Source organism: Halichondria panicea, chromosome 11 (assembly GCF_963675165.1).
Source record: "Halichondria panicea chromosome 11, odHalPani1.1, whole genome shotgun sequence".
NCBI lineage: Eukaryota > Metazoa > Porifera > Demospongiae > Suberitida > Halichondriidae > Halichondria > Halichondria panicea.
In genome coordinates, this window is record NC_087387.1 from 3,493,557 (window position 1) to 3,520,015 (window position 26,459).

The following is a 26,459-nucleotide window of genomic DNA, read 5'->3' on the forward strand; positions in this document are numbered from 1 at the left end:
TCACATGACTCCTGAAAAATTTCAGCCACACCCCTTAATCTTAGAATTATAATTGTGCGTGAAAAGTGCAGGTGCATGTCTAGAGTGGACTACCAAGGCGACCCTCCAAATATGCGATACCCAGGAGCTTTCTGACCTCTAAAAGTCGTGTTGACAATTATTTTTTAATTTCTAGATAGAGGTAATTTCTAGATAGAGGTAAATGTAGCCACTCCCTAGCCGCCCACTGGAAAATCAGTGTTTTTAAGCGGCCTGAAATCGAGGCAAGTAGACTCTGTAAAGTTACCTCCAATTAGATGCGACCCTCTAAATATGCAACACCAGCACCCAGGACCACCAGGACTTCAATATAATTTTTCAACCAATTTTTCAACCTCCAAAAGATGCAACCTCTGGCTTCGTAATTATTAAAAATTAAAAAGTGTCGCTTTAACTTCAAAGAGCAAGTAATAAATGGTAAATAACAACATGGATGTTGGATGTTGGATGGGTTCAAACAGTTTTCCTGTGTGCAGAGTGAGGCCAAAGGCACACTGTGAAGGAGACGAGTTAATTAGCTCGTCAGCACTGTGTGTGTGTGTGTGTGTGTGTGTGTGTGTGTGTGTGTGTGTGTGTGTGACAATGATGAGACAATGATGAATCACAATAATGACTCAATGGGAACATGTTTTTAACAGATGGCATCAGCTAAAAAACCTATCAGTCTGCAAGTCAACTGTGGCTACGGTAGGTGTGCCATGAGACAGTTAGCACTCACAACATCAAACTGGGAGTCTGACACACTGGAAGGAACTATTTGAGACAACACCAAACTATGGGCTATGCGAGTCACAACAAATTCATCAACAATTTAAACACCACTGCAATTTAATCAAAACGTCTTGGTCTTGGTCAAAAAAGTGGTGTCCCGACCAGTCTTTGTGCATTAATTACGAGGCAACCTTCTCTAAAGAAAAATGGGAAAACTTATCTCTGGTAGAGCAGCAGTCGCATACATTAGCAGACTGCACCGTCTGTTATGATAATCTGATAATCACAAAGCCCTACAAAAAGCATTTCCACTTACTCCTCAAGTAGTGACAATCAACAAGAAGGGAAAGTTCCTCAAAGGTCTCCTTAAATGCTTGGTTCATCAGCCAATACGTAATGGTCACACACAACTTCAGACACTACCGACGACTTTTTACCGTAGAATACAACTTAACAAAATATTATTGACTCCAACACCAGCTGAATCAAAGAAAAAGCTACAAAGAAAATAATCTAGCAATTGCACAACGCATTCCAACTGCTGTTGTGTGTGAAGACGAATCTAACCACAGAAAACGTCTGATCCACCAGCTAAACGAAGGGCCACGAACAAATCTCACTCCCCTGACTTTGAAAATGTAACGTGGAATAAAGATGAAGTGCTAGAAAGATGAAGTGCTAGAAGCACTGTAGCAACATCCTCTTGCTCCACCGATCAACTGGTCAAACTGCGGTCAAGTTGCGAAGGAATTTGCCAAGAAGGCTGGCAAGAAGGCTGGCATAGATGTCTTCAAGTTGGATGGTCAAATCAAGAATGTGAAAAAGAATGCGAAAAAGGAAGCTGGTGAAATTTCAGCACCTACAGCAGCCATAGTCAAAAAATCCTGGAAGGACATGGGCCAATTGTTTCTTGGTATACCCTGCTCTCTCCTTTTCCCCTTTTCCCCTTACTCACTATGCGTTAGCGATGGGAATCTAACTAAGCAAGAGTCGCAAGTTTCCTCTGAAGGAGATACGGGCGAAGCTTCATTGTCAACTGAAGAGCTACTATCAACAGTATCAACCAACAACGAGCCTGCAAGTGTTGATGAACTTAAACAGAAGTACACTGACAATGTGGCACGATCATGCAACTATTCTAGATTGGTATAGTAATGCTCATAGTGTATGAACCCCACTCCAGCCAACCCACTCTCAAACTCTACCAGATGTTCCCCCAAACCCCCTCCAGCCAACCCACTCTCAAACTCTACCACTCCAGCTAACCCACTCTCAAGCTCAAATTCTACCAGATGTTCCCCCAAACCACTCTCAAACTCTTTCCCCAAACCCACTCCAGCCAACCCACTCTCAAACTCTTCCCTCAAACCCACTCCAGCCAACCCACTCTCAAACTCTACCAGATGTTCCCCCAACTCTACCAGATGTTCCACTCCAGCCAACCCACTCTCAAACTCTACCAGATGTTCCCCCAACCCCACTCCAGCCAACCCAGCTCAAGCTCTACCAAATGTTCCCCCACTCCAGCTAAACCACTCTGAGGCTCAAGCCGCACCCACCCCACGAAAATGACAACCAAATGCAGTTGAAGGTCACTATGCACTAACAACAAAACATGGAAGACTAATGGCAAGGATCTTAGGAAAAACTGATAAAGTGATAAGATCAATAAAGGAGCACGACACACTACAGTAGAACGTCGACCCTCCATTATCCGGAACCTCGAGCTTGGCATTTTATCAGATCAAAATGCGCATGCGCATTGCAGCATGGAGACATGTGCATGTGGCATCAATAAAGTGGGTCGATCAAGGCGTGGTTTATCTGTTCAATTATCCGGCATATTCACTTATCCGGCCTGCTTTGGTGTCCGGATAATCGAGGTTCTACTGTACTTGCTGAACTTTTCAAGAGCAGACATTATGAAACAAATTAAGACTATGGAAATGCAACATGCAACATTTCAAACACCACAGCACTCTTCCACACGGACATACCAAGAACTGATGCACCAGTACTCAATAGCATACTGATAGCATTAATTTTATTCATTACCCAAGATTGTGTAGATTATGTAGTGTTAATGACGTCATGAGTCAATGTGTTTGCCTAGCTAGCTGCTGGAACTATTATACAATATCTTTAGCAACAAAAGCGGCTGGGTTAAGCAAGGTAAGAGTAGCGATAGAGTATGTTGTCATGATTATGTTTCCCAAGGGGAGTCAATATGTGTAAAATTGTCTTAGCTATACTGTGTATCTCAAGAATACAGTAACTGCTACTCTCTAGCCTTGTTTTTGAAGCTTGATCTTAGCACCGCTTTGCAGTTTTCTTACTAAAAGTGGCATGACGTCATCACGGGCTAATTAACATAATTGAATTAAGCTAATTAGTTTTTTGGAAAAAGAAAACATTGAACTTTATGTTGAATCATCTTGATGTAGCATAAATAGTATGTAAACATTGTGTGTATGTATTCAGACTTTGAACCCGGGCCTTAAGTGCGCAGAGCACTTTGTTTACAGACCATTGTGATGCCTGTTATACATAACCTACCCAAGCAACCGAAGATGAAGATGCTATGATTCGATTATACTAACAGCCATATACTAACAGCCAATGTATTGTTGGGAAGAAGTTACAATGACAACATCAATTATCTGATGATGACTAACCTGTGAGTTGATACTTTTTATACATGGCGGCTGCAACTTCAAGAAAAAAGGATACACTAAAAACACGGCAGCATCACCATTAATTGCATTGTTTTAACACTAGTGAACTAATGGTTCACATCGTCCTTGTACGCAACTGCAGGTATTTTTATCTGCTTTTATTGACGTAGAACAACAAATCTGTTTAGCTACCTTACAACTAGTTACTAGGGATACACTGGAGTGCAACCCTTAATTGTCTTGGGATCGAGGCTAATTCATAGGTAAGGCTCGCAGAATTGCTATGGAAGCAGAATGTGCCACAAATAGTAAAATGTGTGGCTACAATTTTGAAGATAAAAGGAGATGTCATTTCAGCAATCAAGACCTTTGAGAACCTTTTTGTGCAGTCGCAACATCACAGACTTAGGTAAGTTACTATGTAAATCGCAATAGAATTATAGAATTGTACTATTGTAATGTGCAACTATCTAGTTAAGTTCTAGGGAGCAGATAATTATGTTAGAAGGCGAGTGTCAAATTATGTCTATGCCATTACTCAAGGCCCGGGTCAAAGTCTGAATCCCAAAATTTAACACAATGTTTATACTGCTGTATTTTTTGCAACATACTACATCAAGATGATTCAACATAAAGTTCAATGTTTTTTTTTCCAAAAAACTAATTAGCTTAATTCACAGCCTCGTTGAAGCACAAGCACCACCACGTCTATTTTGACAACTTTTTCACATCTGTCCAACTGTTGGAAGACTTGGAGAAAGATGGCATTTATGCTTGTGGTACAGCTCGCGCTGACCGCAGAGGCTTCCCCAAGGCTCTCAAGCAGCCAAAGCTGACAGAAAGGTAATTGTAATAAGCATAATAAAAAATTATAATTATTTACCTTTTCAGGGGGGAATACATGACTCTCCAGAAAGACAAGGTGACGGTCTCAGCTTGGAAGGACAATAGGGTTGTCCGTGTGATCTCCACAGCCTCTGACGCCACTTCGGTCACCTCTGTACAACGTACAGTCAAGACGGGCGAAAAAATCTCCGTCCCGTGCCCACAGAGCATCGAGGACTATAATCACTTCATGGGGGGTGTCGACAGAGGGGATCAGCTCAGAGGGTACTACAGATGCCCTACGAAATTCCACAAGTTTTATATGTACATTTACTTCTTCCTAAAGGATATTTGCATTACAAACAGCTACATATTATATCGACAGTATTCACCCACCAACGCACTGAAAACCCTCCTCTCATTTCGTCACGAGTTGGCCAAGGAGCTAATTGGCGACTACTGCTCCAAAAAGAGCAAGACACCCTCGAAATCGCTAGGAATAGCTCACTTCCCTCTTCACCACCAGGATGTACGCAGAGGTCGTTGCCATCTGTGTCATCAGAAAAACAAAAGGAAGGACACAGCCTGGTTTTGCCTACAGTGCGAGAAGTGGTTTTGCCACACTGGCAACCCCTCATCTGACTGTTTTATGCTATGGCATAAGAACATGTAACTAGTTGTATAAAGCGTCAACTCCTACGAGTTTTTATCCTGCCTGTTGAACATAGTACTGACTGTAACACGTAACCAGTGTACATTTACTACTTTACAAGCTATCTATATGTAGAGTAAGCGTACTAGCAGTTTAATACACAGCCACAAAGCTTACCTATGAAGTGCTGTGGCCTTGGCTGGTTCGTTCCAAACCAGGAGATCCCGACAGAGAATGCTAGGCAGTTGCCTAAATGTTAGTTGCATCTTTCTTTGCCCGAGGCGAATGCTGAACAAGATAAAATAGACTACACTCTAAAAACAGGCTGTAACCTTACTTAGCTACTATTAAAGCATACTCTGCACACTCTGAGGTAAAGACAACAGGCTTTAATCCTGACTGTTGGTCTGGACATAAATATTAATCCAAGTATTAAAAGTTCAAATTTAAACAATATATACAATATATACGTCGAGAGTTCACAAAATGAAACAAATGAACAAAATGAAAAGGATGGTCTCAATTTCACTCACATAATTATTCCATCACATATTCCATCCATAGGTTCGTAGATCCCCAAACACAGCAGGACCTACAGTAAAAAGAATTACAATAAATAATTTTTTTTACAGCAAAAGATAATTATAACTGACACATGGGACAATAAATTCTCAAACACATGAACACACAACCCCACTGCCAAAGTCGACTTGCACATAACTTGACACATAGGACTTGACACATAGGACAATACACATAGGACAATAAATGCACTTTTAAAACAATTGCTGAGAGAATCTTGTTATCGATTGACATGTGACCGAAATTTTTGTAGGTCTCTATACAAGAATTGACCCAATAGATAGCCCAGGATCGCAGCGAAGAACAGTCTGTCCAGCAAACATCGTGCAGACATACATACAGACATACATACGTACGAGGGAGGATTATTTTATAATTATGCAGTGAATACGATGACCAGGAGAGGTTGTTCCAAGTTACGTGGTATGTGGATGGCGTGGTATGTGGATGGAGACGTTACAGGTTGGTTATTTAGCACACCACACGCACACACACCAACGATGATTACAAATGTGACTCTACAACGAGGATCTAATGTCTTCCTTAGATGATACATTCGCAGCACAAGATAATTTCCATCTTGTGGTGAGTCCATCGTACTAAACGCATCACTATTAAAAAAAATAGGGCAGTGGGGTCATGAGTAGTTTGCATCACTTTAGTTTGCCAACCCACCAAATTAGCTTGATGTTATCTCCGCCCCCAAGCTCGCCCCCAAGCTTGTAGAGATGGGCGTGGGTCAATGGCTGTGCACAAACTAACCATCGATTTTATGCCTTGCTGCTGCCTCGATGGAAGTATGTGTGGCCTTTAAAAGGCTGCACTCTGGCTGCTTAGCAAGCATGTAGACTACTTGTGAAGTGCCTGTGTACACAAAATTAATAGCTTGCTGCTTCCTCTTCGAAAATATTCTTTGGCTACCAAGATGAGGCCAAGATAAAGCTCTGCCCCGGAACCAAGCTAATCCTATATGCTGATGACATCCTCCTTTACAGGCCAGTAATTTCAGATAACGATCTCACTCAGCTCCAGCAGGATATTAATGCAGTTCACAACTGGACTATACAACATGGTCTCCTTCTAAACAACAAAAAAACCAATGTTCTACCCATCACAAGATCTATGAATGCGATCCCACTCACCCTCTCTATTTCAAACCAGCAAATCCCCATTGTGGAATGTTTCAAGTACCTCGGCGTCACCATCTCTAAGAATCTGTCCTGGTCTGAGCACATTACCAACACTGTGAGGACATCCAAACAACAACTGGGATTGCTCCACAGGAAGTTAAAAGATGCATCACAGCAATCAAAGCATACAATTTACAGGAGCACTGTACTACCCAAACTTGAATACTGCGCCGCAGTATGGGACCCCCATCAATCAACACTCACCAAGAAACTGGAGAACACCCAATCATTTGCCTGCAAAATCATAACCAAAGAATGGAAATCTGACTATACTTCTCTACTTAACAAACTCCAACTCAAATCTCTTAAAGACCGCAGGAATATCCAAAAACTTAAAGTATGCTTCAAAATCATCAACAACAAATCCTGTATTCCTCCCTCTGTCTTCTCACCCCACCCATCCCCTTCCCCCCGTCATCCGCACAGCCAAATACTCTTTATACCACATGTGGGCACCTCATCCCACAAACATTCCTTTTTTCTGGATGTAATACCAAAATGGAATTCTTTACCACCAGAAGTTATCAACAGCTCCTCTGATTCATCATTTAAATCGAACCTCAGTAGCTTTTTGTGTAATAATTATTATAATTAGCCGTAGCTCCTGTTTTATTTCTCTGTTTTTGTGTTGTCCAGGGGAAGTCTTCACACTAGCCATCTGAGCTACCTGATCTACCCTTATGCACACCTTGGTTTTGCATAAAAATTTCTTAAATAAAAAAAAAAATAAAAAAAAAAAAAAATGAGGGTCTACCAATTGATACTACTCAAGTCCTACATGTAACTTTTTTTTTTTTTTTTTTTAAGTATCCTAGCTCAGCAGAACTTCAATCGCATTCATGATACTATCCAATCTGCCACAGATCATGCAACATTCACAAGTTGCTCCCTCCCACCCTCCCAGATTGACAATATTATGTTAACTTTGTGTAATGTGTCATTTTTGTGGTTATGACTAAGAGATCACGGAGACCATAGGAGAGCGATTTCCTGTACATAATGGCCCATGCGGTGTACCCACGCAATAGTTTGGTGCCCAGAAGAGCACATTTTCATTGTGTGTTGCAGCTTGGTAAGTAGTATTACATTGGTAAGTAGCTCATAACATAATCTAGCTCATAACATAATCTAGAACATTCCATACAAGTGTCCATACAAGTGTCCATACATGTATCCTTCTCGCTTGCGTTGGGATGTTCAATAGTCCTTCGGCACTTTCCACACAGGCATTTTCCACACAACGAAAGTTAATTACCTTTTCCAGATCTCTGGGGGACGAAAGTGCTTGCGCATACTATCAACTGTGCATGAAAATGGTCACTTTAGTTGCAACTGCATTTTAAGATGCCATGTGCTTGAGCAATACTGAATGAAAATTTGAACTTCAAAGACTTACAACAAAGTAGTTCTTCAGTCTATAGGTCTAAACATAATGAGAAAGGAGAAATGCTAGGCAAGTACACAGTATTGAGGCTGTACTGTAGTCGAACAGAGGCGACAGTCAAGTGAAGAGATTCCAAGTGAGAGATCACGAGGAAAAGGTGGTTGGAGGTTTATAGATAAGTCCAAATAGCCGTCTTTGTAGCAAGCATTTTCGTCATTTGTACAGTTGTATAGCACCAGCTCTACCTCATGATGCAGCTTATTATGGCAGTCATATATAAACTGTGAAATGTTGTTATTAATAAAATGTCGTACAGAACATGTTACAGAGAATATTGATAATGGCTACAGTACTATCAGTCTATCTATGTTATCTAGTTCTTGTGCATACAAGCCCAGAGCTTGTATCAAATGTGAGAATGGACATGAACACAAGCAGTATTGTCTAAGTAGTGTTGTTTCTCTTTCTTGTTGACTTTGAGAATCCCTCTCAGTATTTAACTTGAGGCAGATTCTTGGGATGTCAACTTGCATTGTCATCAATCAGAGTTTTGTTCTCTGTTATTTTTATTGCCATAGTTTGGAGGCAACAAAAGTAGAGGCAAAGTGATGCATTCCAATGACGTAAGCGTGTCACGGATGGCTTCAAATTTTCTACCGTTGCCAATCCTTCCCTTCCTATATCTTTGATTGAACGTACCAATGTATACGAAGATGTGATTGACTTGTATCGCGAAGTATCCAATCTTTATTTACGATGGAGGAGTTATTTGAAGGAATAACTATTTTGATACCTATGCTACATCCTCAATCAGACTTGACTCTACTTCCGATCATACCAAAGTTGGAGGCCCATTCGCATTGCTTGCCTACTCTTCCACCAAATGTTCTTTTGGATTCTTTTTTGGATTACATCACCCTCAAACGTGCCCTACTTCAATCGAAGTGTGAAGTATTTTCTTCTGAATTACAAGACGAGTTAACTTGCCCAATTTGGCTGTGTGCTTTTGGCTGCTGCCAACTCCTTCTAATCTGATGATGATGATGCAACAAGTTGCTCGATATGAGTTCCTGACTGATAAATATGGTATACTTCCCGATGACATTAAGTTTCTGCGAATTCTAGTTTTTATCGCGACAGGAATCTAGAGTGTGTGGAGCCATGATGGGCACTATGCAGCCAAATGAATTGGGTCTCTTCCTACGATTTGTTACTGGAAGCTGTGTGTGCAATACAATCGATTGCACTTTGGAATAGAAGTTTCTACTTCACTGACTTCAGGAATGACTTCGTAAGCTCGTACAAACGAAGAATTTTCATGGAGGATGGAATCAGCGTATGAATCAGCGTTTATTGAACTGAACTTGAATTATAACTGAGGCCATTTAGTCTGCATTTTTGTATAATTATATTGTTGTGATGCCATGAGATGTTATACGACATTTTTGTATTGACACTATGATGAGATCCCGTTCGTAAGAAGTAGCCCACCATCGTAGGTCGGATCGAAAACCCACATTCAACCAAATCAGATGGTGCAGTTCTTTTGCTACCGTGGACAATGCGATCATTCTTCTCAAAAATGACATGTTGCAGCTGACCTGACCAATCAGGGAGATTAACTCCTACGTTCGGACCAACCTCGGATTTCTCTCTGTAAACGAATGAGTTTTTCCTGGCATGCCCAAGAAAGTTAACCGCTTAGCAATCGGGACCCCTAAACGAGCACAAGTGACTAGCGTCTGAGCGAGCGCCAGTTGGGTGTTGGGGGCACCAAATATAAATAGTCGTCCAAGTAGTGAATGGCTCGGGTCCCCTGCTGGCCGGCGTTAAATATCTTGGGAGCCGATCTTAAACCAAATGGCAGGAAGCATCGGCATAGAGGTTCCCTCTCCACGACATTACCCAACAACAGACGATCCTCGGGGTGAACCCTGTATGCACTCTCAATATTCAACTTTGCAAGCAGCGACCCTTTTCCCAATTCACTAAACCTTTGAACTGCTTCGTCCACCGAGGTGTACTTTTAATGAACATACTCCCGTTCGATACCATCATTAACACTCGCACCCGCAGGATGCGACAGGCCTAAAATTAGTCTCCACTTTCCCAGTTTGGGGATAACACAAAACCGGCTGACCTGCATCTGTGCCCCCACTCGTGGGTCAAGAGGACGACCCATTGAAAGTTCCTTGCCGTCAATAATCTCACTGCTTAGCTTTTACCGAGGTGCAGACACAATCCTAATAACGGAAGCCAATCCGAAAGCGACCGCTCTCAATGTAGGCTGCATACATGACTCGTCCATTCCCTGACCACTAAGGGGGTGGTCACTTCTAGTATCGGTATCTAGTATCGGTATCCTTCCTTCAAACAGTCACTGCTATACATTAACATAATATCAAGGGTGTAGTAAGCTAGAGTGCAAGTGCGCTATAGCGTTAGTGGTCAGGCCAAGGTAACCATTTTACTATTATGATATTGACGACCATTACATCATATAATGAGGTACTTACCACTAGCACTTGCTAATTAATTTTTTTTTTTGACAACCATAATATATTTGTGCATGCACTGTAATAACACTGGAATAAATAAGTCTGCGTAACAATCGGTATATCAAAACAATCAGATCAAAGGTTGTACAGGATCCTCTCTTTTCCTGTCATCACACCATTTCTTGTGAGGTCCTGCACACCGGGAGCTCAAAGGGGGCAATTCTCAGCCTCGCATCGGCCAGGCCGTCATTCCAGGCTCCCCTCCTTCGCTTCTTACGAGGGCTCTTTCGAAGGACCCGGGTGGCTCATTCTGGGAACAGTTCTGCTTGGTTGCAGGGAACATTCCTCTTGACCGTAATCCGACGCCGTGCAGATCGAACAGAATTTGCCCCTTCCTCTTTGAGCTAAAAAGGTTATCAAAAGACGTCATCTGCTGGCGGAACAGTGAGCCACACCACGTCCTCCACAGTGCTGAGCTCCTTAGTACCCAACTCAGTATGTCAGGGAACCTCCATATTGTCTTTGAGGGAGCTCCACAAACTCGCCCTTAATGATTCGTTTTACCAGCCTGACTGGGACCACGGGCAACGCTTCCCCGAGGCTCTGGTCGGTCCACTACCTAAGTTCAGGTCACCTCCTGTGCAAGGGGGCTCGATCAGTTTGCAACCATATTGTGTGCAGGGTCTCACTCAAAGACCTAGAGCTGCTGCTAACCTAGTTGGTAATTATACTTAGTTGGTAATTAGAACATATTGCAAAGTGGGTGTGGTTTTCTATGTGTGGTTTTCTATATGTAAGTATTTATACCCATGGCAACTGCTTATTCATCTAAAAGCAGAGTGACACCTTCTCCTCTACTGCTCGCCCTCTAGCCGCCACATTTTCTTCTCTCACTCTTTTCTCACTTCGCTCACGGTACTACTCTTTTCTCACTCTACTCCCACCGCTCACGGTACGTTGTGACTCATCACCCAGAGGGTCTTCTTGAGTCGGGGTGTGTGTGTGTGTGTGGGTGGGTAGGTGGGTAGGTGAGACTGAGAGCATGTAAACGGGGCCTCTCGGAGTGTGTGTGGGCATGTGTGAGTGTGTGGGCGAGGTCACTTCCGGATCTGGTTGTTGATCTGGTTGTTGACTGACTCTGGATCCTATACGTAAGACTCCATGCTTCTTTGCCGTCCATAGTGCATTTTATTGCATGCTAGTCATACATGCTACATGCCTTATTATCACGACACCGTTTGCTCTAGTTACCGTTACCCGTGGCGCGCGTGGGCGGCCACGGGTCCGTTGGTCGGTCGTTTTGTCACAGGTATATCTGCTCACCTGGGTACCACAGTGGCAGATTTTGATGTTAAAGCAGCTACACATGGCCTGATAGTAGAAAGCTAAAACTTACTGGTTGGTTGTTGGCTGACCCATGCAGTCCACAGTACATGTCCTCACATGTACTGCTCCATGCCTCCTGGTTTAACGCTCTTGAGTTGCTGTGCTAGTCATACATGCTACATGCACTGCATCATCATCACTCTTCTGGTTTCTTTATTATCATGTCACCAGCCGAGGGTTTGTTTGTTTGTTTGTCTGTTTGTGATGAGTATCTACTCACCTGGATGCCTTCACAGAACAATATCTTGATTTAAATAGTGGCTTCTTTGTCGAGCAAAATCAGGTCTGCTTACCTGCGTTTACAGTATGACTTTTGATAGTGGCAGCTTTCGGTGTTAAAGCTTCTTTGTCTAATAAAAAAAGCGAACAAAATGTAGAACTTGCACATGCGTTACTTATAACTGAAGTGATCCTGTACCAAGAACAATGGAACAGGGTCACTAAAGTAGAAAGCTGTATATACCAGGAACAATGGAACAGGGTCACTAAAGTAGAAGCTTCACTAAAGTAGAAGCTATAGCTCCCCTACTCCGTGCAGCCTGAGACTCCAGGCTTCTTTACTGTGATCCTAATCCACAGTGCCAGTGCCACTACCTGTTCTCAAATGTTTCAGCATGCCTCCAGTATTTTATTGCTCCTGAGTTGCTGTGCAAGTCATACATGATAACAATTATATTTCTGCATTATATTTCTGGTTTCTTTTTAATCATGTCAAATCATGTCACCAGCCGAAGCCGAGGGTTGTGCTCTAGTTTGTCGTTTGTCATGAGAATCTCTACTCACCAGCCTTCACACAACAATATCAGATATATCAGATTTTGATGTTAAAGTTTCTTTGTCGAATAAAAGCAAACAAAAGCAGCTCGGCCATTATTTTCATTGTGAGTTTTCCACATGGGTTACTTACAGCTGAAGTGATCCTGTACCAGGAACAATGGAACAGGGTCACTAAGTACAATAGCTACCTACCTCTGCTGACTACGTATTTGCAGCTGAAGTGATCCTGTACCAGGAACAATAAGAGTGAATGGTCCAGGCCTAGCTGTGATCCCAGTCCACAGTGCATGCCAGTCCACAGTGCATGTCTCATGTGACATGTACCACTCAATGTTTCAGCCTCCAGTGTTTAGCTATTGAGTTGCTACATGCACTGCATTATTAGTTTGTTTGTTTGTTTGTTTGTTTGTAACAACTCACCTGGATGCCATAGCACTGCGTTTACAGCATAGATAGTCTTCACACAACAATATCTTGGTGGCAGATTTTGATGTTAAAGCTTTTTTGTCGAGTAAAAGCGAGCAAAAACTAAGAACTTGCCACATGGCCTTGAGTCCTTGAGTCAAGGTACAGGATCACTTCAGCTAAAAATACGTAGTCAAGGATTGATTATGTATTTTCAGCTGAAGTGATGAAGTGATGAAGTGATCCCGTACCAGGAACAATTGAATACTGTCAAGAAAGTAGAATTGTGACTGGTTGTATCCGTACTCCAGAGCAGGCTGCATGTACGTTGTTAGTTTAGTTTTATTGCTTTTGAGTTGCTGTACTGTGCTAGTGCATGCTAGTCATACATGCTACTTCTTTATTATCATGTCACCAGCCGAGGGTTTGCACTTTAGTGCTCTAGTTTGTCTGTTTGTTACCCGAGGTGCGTGTGGGCGCGCGTGGGCGGCCACGGGTCGGTTGTTGGTTTGTTTGTTTGTGTGATTTTTTCTACTCACCTGGATGCCACAGCACTGCCAACAATATCTACATCATTCTGGTTTCATGTCACCGTTTGTGCTCTAGTTACCTTACCCGAGGCGCATGGGTTGTTTGTTTGTCTGTTTGTGATGGAATTTTCTACTCACCTGGATGCCACAGCACTGCGTTTACAGCATGACAGTATCTTGATTTAAATAGTGGCATGTTAAAGCTTACGAAGTAGCTATATAATAGAAGCAGCTATATAATAACAAAATGTATATAATAACAAAATGTAGCTTGAACAGAACTTGCACATGCGTTACTTATAACTGAAGTGATCCTGTACCAAGAACGATGGAACAGGGTCACTAAAGTAGAATGATTATACCAAGAACAATGGAACAGGGTCACTAAAACAGGGTCACTAAAACAGAAAGCTTGAATTATAGCTCCTGCTTTTAGCTCTGGGTGGACGTGCATATAGTACCACTAGTCTACCTGTTCTCAAATGTTTCAGCATGCCTAGTTTATTGTTCGTCATACGTTATATTAATTTCTGGTTTCTTTATAATCATGTGACCAGCCGAGCTCTAGTTTGTTTGTTTGTTTGTTTGTGATGGGATTTTCTACTCACCACAGCACTGCGTTTACAGCCTTCACACAACAATATCTTGATTTAAATAGTGGCTTCTTTGTCGAGCAAAAGCTAAGAAGCTTGAACAAGCTTGTGAGACTAGGTCTGCTTACAAAATTACATGTGAGAATAGTGTGAATAGTGTCTCGTTAGTAATAGTGTCTCGTTAGTACTAGCTGGGGGCTGGTTTTAAATATCATTATATATTTTTGGTCACCGATGCTTTATCTTTTGCAGGTAAGTCGTTTATTGAACTCGTTGAACTCGTACACTATCTATTCAAGATACCAGACGAATACCAGACGTCCAATCCTTCTTAAGCTGTCAAGATCCATTAGAGAATCAACGAGGTGGTGGACAATCCAAATGTTGAAGAATTTACGAAGAATACCCGAGTCATTAACTAAAAGGACCAGCTCGTGGGAACTGTAGAGGTGGTAGTAAACGAAGTTCTACATGTACAGATGGAGAGAACATTCAACAGTATGTATAATTGCAATGTCATGGTTACTGTTTTGATTATATGAAAATTGATTATGATGGATGATGATGAGACATAATTATAATTAACAATTGAACCCAAGAACCGCCATGAGCTGGCAGCTGTAGATCTGGACTTCTCTTTCGGTTTAGAAATTAACTGCTTTCTTAATCCTTTGGATTTCTGTTTCTGAACTTTTCAACCCATGCACTTGCCAATGAAAATCCACGAATTTTTACCCAATCTTCGACAATCTGAACTTTTCAACCCATGCACTTGCCAATGAAAATCTTACCCAATCTTTGACAATCATTCTTAACAGGGCCCAGTCTGCACTGACAATACACCACCAGAAAATTAACATCCTCATTCTCGAGAATGGCAGCAATGATCATTGGTGCTTCGAAGCCCACTTCTGCGATTCATGCTCACCTTCACTGCCCTTCACTGCCCTCGTCCAACAAATCAAAAATACAAAGTAGCACGGGTTGATTTTGGAAGCTGAGCCTGCAGTAGACCATAGATCTGGTAAGGGCGCTACATGTTGTACTTGGGTCTTGCCGTGGATAGCTTTGAACATTAACCCTTTAACCGCCACAGGCCGCCCGCAATAGCAATAGTGACTTTTTTTGCGAAATTCTGCGATACTTAGGAAGTAGCTCGAACTACGCACATCCCTGTATAGAGGAAGAGCACGTGTCTAGAAATTTCCAAGCCACGTTGCTATGTTAAAATTTCATTAGCATCTTACTGCACAAAGTTTATACTAGGTTGTTTACTTGTACCGATGTGCTTGAGGACAGCAATGGCGATGTCTCCTCTGGTGATGACAGTGCCTATGAAGGAGTAGGATACCTGGGACTGAGGACATGCATGACATGGACCTAGACGCTAGAGCTATGGACCAGGACGGTGAAAGACCAGGATAGGGCTCACTGTGTGACTCTGGCAAGTAGTATAGTATAGCTAGAATATCAGTAGTAAGTATAGTACCGTACCCTCGCGAAAATAAGCCCATCTTGAATAAACGCCCATCCCCTCTTTTGCTTCGAAGTTCTTGCACAAGGGTATTTTCACTCGATTATAAGCCCACCCAGAATAAGAAGTTGAGCATGCGCAGTAGCTGAATGCCACATGTTTACTATTAATTTTTGTGAAGAAAGGAAGTTTTAGCTAGTAGCTAGTAAGACTATACTCCTTGCTGGACCAAGATCAGACATTATAACTTTCTCTGTATGGATCTGTTTGCCCCTGAAGATCAGGGAACAAGTAGTCCTATAATTATGCTGAGAAAGGGAACAGAAAGTCTAAGAAAGTTATCACACAGGCTAATTTTGCAGGTTACCTTGCCTTGGTTTTCTGAAACAAAGTACCTGATAGCTGGAGTATGACCTACCATCCTTCGAGAAGTTTCTGCTACATCTGACATCAACAAGCAACGAATAGAGTCAGAGTCCACTTTTTCATGTTCATTCTCTTGTCATGCTTTAATCATACTCGTGCATTAGTTTATAACATTGTTGTTGTCAATAAAATGTTCATACTATCTATTAAAATGAAAATACAATAAATTAATTAATACAGAATTGCCATAGAGCAAAGTGTAAACCTCGATTCGATTTGAGGCCGCGGGCGGGCGTATATTCGAATGAAAACTCGCCGTTCGCGATTAAACGCCCAGTCCCCTAATAAGCCTAGACTTCTTGCAGAAAAGGGTGGGCGTATTTTCGCGACGGTAGTAATAAACAGTCTTTATGTGAGCTTGTAAATTTCATAGATCGTTCACCGATATAGTAATACATGTACGTATTGTACTTCAAATTGATATAATTATCTTAGCACTGTTACATTCATATGATGTGAAAATCAAGGGCTGATCCATAAAAAAATTTTTGGGGATTTTATCTCACCGCTGGCCGAGCATTTAAATGGGTGAGCGTAATAACCGTGGTTGTTATGGCAACACATGTTGCACCATTTTATTCCTTGTTGTATTGGTATATGGTTGCTAGGCATTTTATTGCTCTGGAAACCCGATAGAGAATTTACAGACATTTCACTTCACTGTTAAACTTCACTGTTAATCGACAGTTACGGTGTTAAATTACTAAGATACTGGCATAAAATTGGTGCCGATAGAACACATAATTATTTGCTTTAGCAGGGAAGCCCAGATTTCATGGTAAATCTTGGATGTTCACGTAGGTTGTCCACATTTTCTCTCTCCTTGCCTTCTGTGTTTTGGCTGTGCACTTTCTGAGAAGCAGTCCCTTTGAAAAACGTCCACTCTGGTGAGATTGGCAGGAACCCATACAGCCAGCTTCTCAGCAGTGCAGCTTCTCAGCAGTGTAGATATTTTGAAGGAATTTTCTACATTTCAAGAGTAGAGAACGTGGAAAAAAAGATTGACACTAAAAGCTTGCACACAAACAGTCACTACTTACTTGAATCACTAGGGCTAGAGCTGGCTGCAACTCTTCCTAGCAACACGTAAATCTTAATCTTCCTGCCATGCCATGCTGCTTCCGTCTAACGCGGACAATCGCGGACAATCCCATGAAATTGGATTCACGTGATCTCGTTCACAATCCCCTTCCCCTTCCTCTACTATCAATGCTCATACATGCTACATGCATTACTACTCTTCTGGTTTCTTTATTATCATGTCACCAGCCGAGCTCTAGTTACCCGAGGCGCGCGTGGGCGGCCACGGGTATAGTAGTCTGTTGGTTTGTTACCCGAGGCCGTTTGTTTGTTTGTCTGTTTGTGGCGAGAATCTCTACTCACCTGGATGCCATAGCGCTGCGTTTGCAGCCTTCACACAACAATATCTTGCTTTAAATAGTGGCAGATTTAAGTTTAAAAGCGAGCAAAAGTTAAACTTTCCCGTTGGCAGCTGCTAACTACACGCGGCCTTTATTTGAGATACCCTATGATTTTCCACACGGGTTACTTACAGCTGAAGTGATCCTGTACCAGGAACAATGGAACAGGGTCACTAAAGTAGAAAGCTAGAATTGTCTACCTCTGCTGACTACGAATTCCCCTTAATTAACCCCCCCCCCCGAACGCTGATCACGGCTAGCCGGAGGAAAACTTAAAGCACACTCAACTAAAGGGGCGGGTGGGTGGGTGGGTGGGCGGGAAATATCAGTTTGCCTTCTTTTCTACTACCACGTGGTCCACCACGCGCATGCTCAACGCGCATGCTCAACACTCGACTTAACATACTTGGCGTTAACTACGTTTAATTGCATTAAACTACATTAAAATTGTGACTTCCTATATACTCCAGCCTGGCAGGACTCTCTAAGCCTAAGACTGATCCCAGTCCACAGTGCATGTCTCGTGTGACATGTACCACTCAATGTACCACTCAATGTTTCAGCATGCCATGTCTCCAGTGTTTAGCTATTGTGTTGCTGTGCTGGTCATACATGCTACATGTCACTAGCCGAGGGTTTGCACTCTAGTTTGTTTGTTTGTTTGTGATTGGCTTTTCTACTCACCTGGTAGCCTCGATCCCAGGCCGAGTTTTCGCTTTTATAACGGTTAGGCGAACAACTGGGCCTGGTACTAGTTGTCTGCGCATGCGTCAGTCGTTCGTCAGATTCTGACGAATGGATATTCTCGTTCACTTTCGTGACATTTATATTCGTGTACTATCGTGTACTAGAAGTCAGTTCCCGTTTTATCATTATTTGGAATGGCTCTTAGCTGAAGCTTCTCTCTTCTCTGAAGCTTATTCTGAAGACTGAACAACAAGGGAAGAGGTATAAAGCTTTGTCAAGCTTGTTAAGGTCAGATCTTTTTGTGTGGGCCCTATGGCTATGCTATCAAGTCTTGTTCATGTTTGGCAAGATCTACCAGTATGTAGGTAGACTACAGTTTCATCACTAATATGGTGGATCAAGTGAAGAGTGTGAGCTAGAAAACTTGGTGCTGCCATTATCAGCTCGTCGACAATGACACTAACCTGTTTAATACGAGAAATTTAATATGTATAGATCTACACGTATTTAAAATGTCTACTTCTCTGTACAGGAGCAATGGCTAATATCCAGCTATCCCAACAGTGCTCCTCTTGGCTATACTAACGGACGAGACTGGACAGTTTGAGGTAAGGGTTTAACCGTCTTTGGTTTCTTTTAATATTGTCCTATACTCACAGGACTGGAGTATGACCTGCTCATTCGAGTGTTGCTGGGTAGCTCAGAGACATCAAGAGAATCTACGTTTTCTCAAGCAAAATTTAACTGAGTTACGAGTTGGGGCCTAGAATCAGAGAAGTCCAGCAGCCTGCTAAATCTTTTTGAAACGTAATTTGAAGGCATTCAATCATCCTGAGTTGCCCTGGGTCACTGTAATTGTGCTGCAAGCACAACTGGCAACTCCCCAGGCCTTTGTGAAGCAGCTCCCTATGTGCATCTTTTGTGTACTCACTCTGTGCATTTTCTGTCTACAAATTTCCATTATTGATTTATTAAATATTTTTGCCGACCACAAATATACAATGAAAATTTGACGCATGCGCAGACAACTAGTACCAGGCCCAGTTGTTCGCCTAACCGTTATAAAAGCGAAAACTCGGCCTGGGATCGAGGCTACTCACCTGGATGCCACAGCACTGCGTTAGCCTTCACACAACAATATCTTGATTTAAATAGTGACAGATTTTGATGTTAAAGCTTCTTTGTCGAGCAAAAGCTAAGAAGCTTGTGACTAGGTCTGCTTACCTGGATGTTCTAGCACTGCATGAGTAGCCTCCACACAATAAGTGGATAGTGGCAGCTTTCAGAGCATGTTGGCTTTAATTACCGGATTAGCAACTCGGAGCAAGTTTTGAGTATAAAAAGAGCTGCCGTGGGCGCGACCTTTGACCCCTAAATTTCATTCAAGCCTTAGTAACGAGCTGTTGCGCAAAAGCGCTCAGAACCCATTCATACACACTGTGAACACTAAAAAAAATACACAAAGGAAGGGAAATACATTCTTGGTAGTTTTCCAGAAGCAGAAACAAAAAAAATAAATGGCTGACAAATACTTTATGTATAGATACAGCAAAAGGCAATGCATAATAAAGGAATCTTAAATTTCATTCAAGCCTTAGTAACAAGCTGTTGCGCAAAAGCGCTCAGAACCCATTCATACACACTGTGAACACTAAAAAAAATACACAAAGGAAGGGAAATACATTCTTGGTAGTTTTCCAGAAGCAGAAACAAAAAAAATAAATGGCTGACAAATACTTTATGTATAGATACAGCAAAAGGCAATGCATAATAAAGGAATCTTTTCAGCTGCCATTGTGGAAATTCACCGAAAGTTCGATTCTGAAAAGGATTTATATGTACATCTATATCAAACAAATTCTTTACTATTAATAGGGCAAGTGGAGTGCATGCCACCAGACAGCGAGGCTCTCCTAATAATTATTGCTTGATACAGACCCAGGGAGACTGTCAACAGCAGTCGCAGTCCTTCAAAGCGTCCTCTTCGTCCATGAAAAATGAACAACAAAATTAATGTTAAAAAGCGAAAAAGCGTTCGCAGGTACCTATGGACTACTTACTTGATGGACTACTTACTTTATGTCCACATCTTCAACAACAACAGCATCAGTTTGTCACATCCTTATGTTGGGCAAATGCATCTCTGCAGCAAGATACAAATTAAGACTTGCACCCCCAGTTGGCTTCTTTTGAGGTTGAGAACAAAATAAAAACTTTTGACAGCCATTTTTTGTTTTTAGTTTGTGTCTACTATCTCGTGAGAGAGCGGAAGAAGGCGTATCAAAAGAAGAATGTAAAAATGTAAAGAATGTGCATTATAACTGTCAAGGGCGTCTTTTTGCAAGACTCAAGAATATTCATTGTTCATTTTTTGTTGCGCACGTCTTTTTATAGTCAGCATGCTCGTTTAAAGCTTCGTTGTCTAATAAAACCGAGCAAATTTGCGTCAACCAAGTAGAAAGCTGTATATACCAAGAACAATGGAACAGGGTCACTAAAGCAGAAAGCTTGAATTATAGCTCCTGCTTTTAGCTGACTGGGATCTAGGACCATACTTCATTTGCTGTGATTTGCTGTGATCCTAATCCACAGTGCATATAGCCTGTTTTCAAATGTTTCAGCATGCCTCCAGTCTGGTTTAGTTTTATTGTTCCTTAGTTGCGTCATACGTGATAACAACAGCACTGCATTATATTTCTGGTTTCATGTCACCAGCCCAGGGTTTGCACTTTAGTGCTCTAATAGTAGTCTGTTGGTTTGTTACCCCCGCGGCCAGCGGGGTCTGTTGGTTTATTTGTCTGTTTGTCACGACTCACCTGGATGCAGCCTTCACATAACAATATCTTGTTAGCAGATTTTGATGTTAAAGTCTCTTTGTCGAACAAACTTGCCCGTTGGCAGCTGCTAACTACACGCGGCCTTTATTCGAGATACCCTATTTACATTGTGATTTTTCCACATGGGTTACTTACAGCTGAAGTGATCCTGTACCAGGAACAATGGAACAGGGTCACTAAGTAGAAAGCTAGAATTATCTAACTCTGCTGACTATGTATTTGCAGCTGAAGTGATCCTGTACCAGGAACTAAAATTGTGCTGGATTCCAGCCTCTATAGTCCACAGTGCATGTCTCATGAATAAAAGCTAAAATTGTGACTGGTTGCTGGATCTCCAGCCTGGCAGGACTCTCTCTAAGCCTAAGACTCCAGCTGTGATCCCAGTCCACAGTGCATGTCTCATGTGACATGTACCACTCATGTACCCTTTCAGCATGCCATGCCTCCAGTGTTTAGCTATTGAGTTGCTGTGCTGGTCATACATGCTACATGCATACATGCTACATGCACTGCATTTATCTCATGTCACCAGCCGAGGGTTTGCACTTTAGTGCTCTAGTTTGTTACCCGAGGCGTGTGGGCGGCCACGGGTATAGTAGTCTGTTGGTTTGTTTGTTTGTTTGTCTGCTTGTGACCTGGATGCCATACTCACCTGGATGCCATAGCGCAGCGCTGCGTTTGCAGCATTCACAGAATAATATCTTGATTTAAATAGTGGCAGATTTTGATGTTAAAGCTTCTTTGTCAAGCAAAGCTAGGTCTGCTTACCTGGATGTTCTAGCACTGCGTTTACAGCATGAGTAGCCCCCACACAACAAGTTAGTACTTTTGATAGTGGCAGCTTTCGAAAGGCGATTAATAACAGGGCGAATTTTTATTTTGGGCTCAGTATTTTACGGAATCACGTAAAACAGCCAAAAACGGACAACATAATTATAATGATAGTACAAAGGACCGCAGAAAACAGAAAGTAGTGATGGATATCATATGGATATGAATGAAGAGTTAACAGTTTAAAGTAAGTATTAGTCCTATCAAGTAGGCCATTGTTTACAGGCTTTAACTTTTAGGTTCAAATTGTGGACATTTTTTGGTCTTTTGGCTCTTCCTAAAAGTTGTGTTAAGTCTGTTTCAGGAAGCCTGTCACTGGAAAAATGGTCCTGAAAAAAATTGTCCGGGGACGAATTTTTTCAATGAAAATTTCGGTCCGGGGACTGAAATTTTCAGAAAAAATTGGTCCCCCCCCTGAAATAATCAGTCCGGCTAGACAAAAAGACGTCTCTGGACCAGGAGTGTATGTAGGGCAACCTAGGGTCCTCTCCACATCATATTACGACATACAGATACGACATACAGATACGCACATACCCATGTACAGGGATGCAGTCACATAATATTCAGGAACTATAGCAGCCTTGCTTGTCAGCCAGGTGTACTAGATAGAGCTGCATGCAGCATGTGAGGCCTCCACATTCTTAAGACTCAGTTTTCAACTGTTTCAAAAGAAAGATCTATTAACGATTGACAGTTTTACAGCTTGATAAAATAATGTTACTAGACTATACTACTACATATAATTATAATGCCGAAGTTCTGTCCGGGAATAGATACAGATGGTAGTTTATGGACGGTTAACAGTTACGTCTTAGTTCAAGACTAGTTTAGCACTGCACTGCATACAGTGCCAAACAGCTGATTTTTTGGCGGCAGGAACATTCACACAGGTGTCGTAATGATACCACTCCTTGCATGTGCTGCATTCCACCCAGTTTTCCATAGTTGCCATCTCTGGCATTCTGCATAGGCAGTACACGGGGTATGTATCGATTGACACAATTGAGTCAGGAGCACGACGATACTTCTTAATTGGAAAAGGTAGTATTTGTTGCTTTTGAAAGCAAGAAAACAAGTGCTGCCTCATTTTATGTTGATTGTACTGGAAGCTTCCAGGTGAGTGGCCAAGAGCAAGAGCTGTTGCATTGGCTATAGCAAACAAGCCACAGTCACATCCTCCTCCCTGAATGTGTACGTTCATGAAGTTTAGAGTGATTTCTTTCGCCTCCGTATGCAACAAAGTTGCAATCTGAGCTTTGACTCCCGTGCTAACAGAACGATACATACTGTCATACACGTTAACCACTGGGTGAAGAGTGCCGATAGTAGAGACTGTGAGCCAATGGCCATGGTGATTGTTTACGACCTGTACGAACTCCCCACTTTCAACCTCGTATGAGAAGACAATACCTTTGATAACATCCTGCAAGCCAGGAACTGCTGGAAACGCTCTTTTGAGAAGCTGTTGTGCTGCATTTATCAGATTGTCTGTCAACCATCCAAGTGGATTTAGTAGAACTTCCCTGTCATAGACAGTTAGACGAAGCTCAGGTATCCAATACAGGATTTTAGTGGCTTTTGGTGTACACGTATCCACATCAATGACGTTCTTCTTTGATCGCTCAATGACTGCTTGAGGTATTTTGGCCTGCCTACGATGAAACATCCTCTTCTGATGAGTCGGCTTGAAGGAGGGTGTGATGCGAGGGGTCTTAATCAATTTCAGGGGTGCGCCACGAGGGGTTTGAATCGATTTCACACAAGGGGCCTCACTTGATTTCAAAGGAGGGGTCTTAATCAATTTCACACGAGGGGTCTGAATCGATTTCAGGGGTGTGACACGAGGGGTCTTCAGGGGTGCGACACGGGGGGTCTCACTTGATTTCAAGGAAGGGGTCTGAATCGATTTCAGGGGTGTGACACGAGAGGACAGACGAGAAGTTGCCAGAGAGAGAATACGTCTCTTCTTGATTTCACCCTGAACTGTTGGAGTTTGAGATTTGGGTTGTTTTGGTGTGCTGCAAAACTGAGGTTGCGGTGTTTTGGATATCATTTGGCTAAGAGATAGCGGTGGTGCCGGTAGCAATTTTTCATCCTGATCAATAAATGAGAATGATGGTTCATCTGACTGAAACAAGCCACTTGTACCATTGTGTGCTATTGGTGACAAACAATCTTGGGACTGATTAGTGGGACGGATAGAGTCATCATGGGGGTGTAATTGAGCAATGTTCAAATGAGCGAAATCATGATGAGAGTCCAGACAAGTATTGTCCAATTGAGCGAAGTCCACCTTAGGGGAGTCCTCATCATGAGGGGGGAGTAATTCAGCAAAGTCCAAACGAGCAGATTCCAGGTGAGCGGAGTCCTCAAGAGGGGATTCCAGGAGAGCAGAGTCCTCAAGAGGGGATTCCAGGTGAGCGGAGTCTTCAAGAGGGGATTCCAGGTGAGCAGAGGTCATGTGAGCAGAGTCCTCAGGAGGAGAGTGAGCAGAGTCCATTGATCCAGAATCGCAAGTAGGTGGATCATTGTACGGCTTGAGATGGGGTCCTGACACTAGTACTGTCTTTGATCTATCGCTTATCTCATATGCACCTCGTGGTTTAACAGAGATGATTTTGTAAGGGCCAGTGTACCTCTTCAGCTTCCCACCTTTTGTCTTTTTGCGAGTATGATTTAGTTTCAGGACTAATTGACCAACCATATATCTCTCAGGCTGTGCATGTTTCTTATCATACAGTTCCTTCTGTTTCTTTTGGGCGGCAAGAATATTGGTTTTTGCTTGGCTCAGTCGTACATGATTGTGTTCACGAGTACGTGTAACATCTAGATTGGGCATTTGCTGCTGATACTCGCGAGCAGCTTGGTCAGGAGAAATGCTTGAGACTTCTACATCAATGGGAAGAGTAGCTTGACGATTGAACATGAGTTCAAAAGGAGTAAACTTCGTTGAATTATGACGAGAGGTATTGTATGCGAAAACACATGTGTCCAGGTAGCTACTCCAGGTTTCACGCTTGTTGGACACAAACTTCACTAGCATGTTTTGCAACGTCTGATTGAAACGCTCGTCCAAGCCGTTAGTCTAGAAAATAATATTATAGTTGAAAATACATTTTAAGTATAGGATATACCAGGAAGATATGCACCTATATATATCCTCCGCTATACCGTGATTACTTCGAGGCATAGCCAAGGGGTATATAACCATGATATAGCGGAGAATATGATTATGTGCATATCCTCCGAGTACAAGTGCGATATAATTATAGTTTTAAAACTGTAGTGCATACCTGAGGGTGGTAAGGAGTTGTAAGGCGACGCTGGATCCCCAGGAGAGAACAGAGACTAGTGTCTAAATCATTGTTGAATTCACGTCCTTGATCTACCCGAGGCAGACCCATTCTCATAAATACCTGAGAAGGAAAAGTGTGTGATCATTATTTATTGCCCATGTGTGCGTGCATGCAGTGGGTGCATTGTGTATGTGTATGGCATTCATGGCATTCATACATAATTTATACCTTGAACAATGATGTTGCTACTGATGATGCACTCTTGTCAGGTGTAGGAATAGCTTCTACCCACTTGGTAAAGTAATCGCTCATGGTTAAGATGTAGCGGGAACCATCGTTAGCAGTTGGAGAGAGAGGACCAACAAAATCAATTAAACTGCACACGGATGGGGTGAAGTTCGGGCCTGCCAGTAGTTAGCTTTCGATTAACTCGCTGGCAAATGTCACAAGTAGACACCTATAAAATAAACACATAAATATTGAGGGAAGGTGTTCCTGTTTGAGACTTTGTATACATGTAGGTGTAACAATAATACAGAACCAAGTTGACATCCCAATAATTAAAGGTATTGAATTTGACTATTATGTGCACTAAAATACAAGGACAGATATAAGCAAATCTACTAACCATTTCTTTCACGTCCTTTACCATGCCATGCCACATGTAACGCTCCTTAATTCGGGCAAGTGTGCGAGTCACCCCCATATGTCCAGATGTTTCATCAACATGGCAAGCGAACAGTATTTTCTTTCTCTCTCTTCGGTTGATAATGTATCGGATCAACACATCATCCTAAAATATCGAGAAGGCAATAATAATTATATATAGGAGCTATAATACCAGACTGAGAATCGAACATAGATGACGCGTTATATATACCTAGAGATGGCCACTCCTGTAATGATTGTAATTTCAACTACATTACAGATACACCAACTCACTCTGTCCTTTCTCTTGTGTTTGTACATCAAGTCACCATTGTTCACTACAAACTGCTTGGCCTTTCTTCTGATGACCCTTTTTCTTCCCTCTTTACAGTCATCAGGGTACTCCTTGGTGGTGACATAGTGGAATACCTCTTCTATCAGCTCTTCCTCCCCTGTGTGTAGCTCAAGCTCCATAAGAACAAACTTTTCAGCTGCATCAAAAGCTGTGCATGCATGCATTGATTTTATTATAGCCACATGGAACAGGCAACTCATTGCGCAGCTCAGGACTACTTTTTTCGAGGGCGGA

General features: G+C 42.2%; 1 protein-coding gene and 2 long non-coding RNA genes across 4 annotated transcripts; 1 reads left to right on the forward strand and 2 right to left on the reverse strand.

The window, feature by feature from the left end:
• Positions 1-398: 398 nt before the first annotated feature.
• Positions 399-5,600, reverse strand: LOC135344407 (uncharacterized). 2 transcript variants are annotated; one of them, XR_010397441.1, is made up of 5 exons: positions 5,436-5,600; positions 5,080-5,190; positions 4,647-4,800; positions 4,309-4,549; positions 399-567 (listed from the first exon to the last, which is right to left on the reverse strand). It is a non-coding gene; the product is annotated as an uncharacterized LOC135344407 (long non-coding RNA). The 2 variants fall into 2 exon arrangements; XR_010397440.1 differs by lacking the exon at positions 5,436-5,600 and having other exon boundaries at positions 5,080-5,215.
• A 12,308-nt stretch (positions 5,601-17,908) lies between these two features.
• LOC135344408 (uncharacterized) lies at positions 17,909-19,274 on the forward strand. The gene is made up of 2 exons (XR_010397442.1): positions 17,909-18,863; positions 18,915-19,274. It is a non-coding gene; the product is annotated as an uncharacterized LOC135344408 (long non-coding RNA).
• A 3,245-nt stretch (positions 19,275-22,519) lies between these two features.
• LOC135343660 (uncharacterized) lies at positions 22,520-25,581 on the reverse strand. The gene is made up of 3 exons (XM_064540630.1): positions 25,451-25,581; positions 25,220-25,342; positions 22,520-25,011 (listed from the first exon to the last, which is right to left on the reverse strand). The coding sequence occupies exons 1-3, from the start codon at positions 25,532-25,534 to the stop codon at positions 22,738-22,740; spliced, it is 2,481 nt and encodes an 826-aa protein (XP_064396700.1). The 5' UTR covers positions 25,535-25,581; the 3' UTR covers positions 22,520-22,737.
• Between the last annotated feature and the right edge of the window lie 878 nt (positions 25,582-26,459).

Bases quoted from the DNA above. Each gene is read 5' to 3' on its own strand.
- LOC135343660 (XM_064540630.1), bottom strand. From the start codon at position 25,534: ATGAGCGATTACTTTACCAAGTGGGTAGAAGCTATTCCTACACCTGAC. The intron at 25,343-25,450 runs GTATAAATTATG...TTTCCTTCTCAG, and splicing joins TAGCAACATCATTGTTCAAG to GTATTTATGAGAATGGGTCT. The intron at 25,012-25,219 runs GTATGCACTACA...ATTATTTTCTAG, and splicing joins CAACTCCTTACCACCCTCAG to ACTAACGGCTTGGACGAGCG.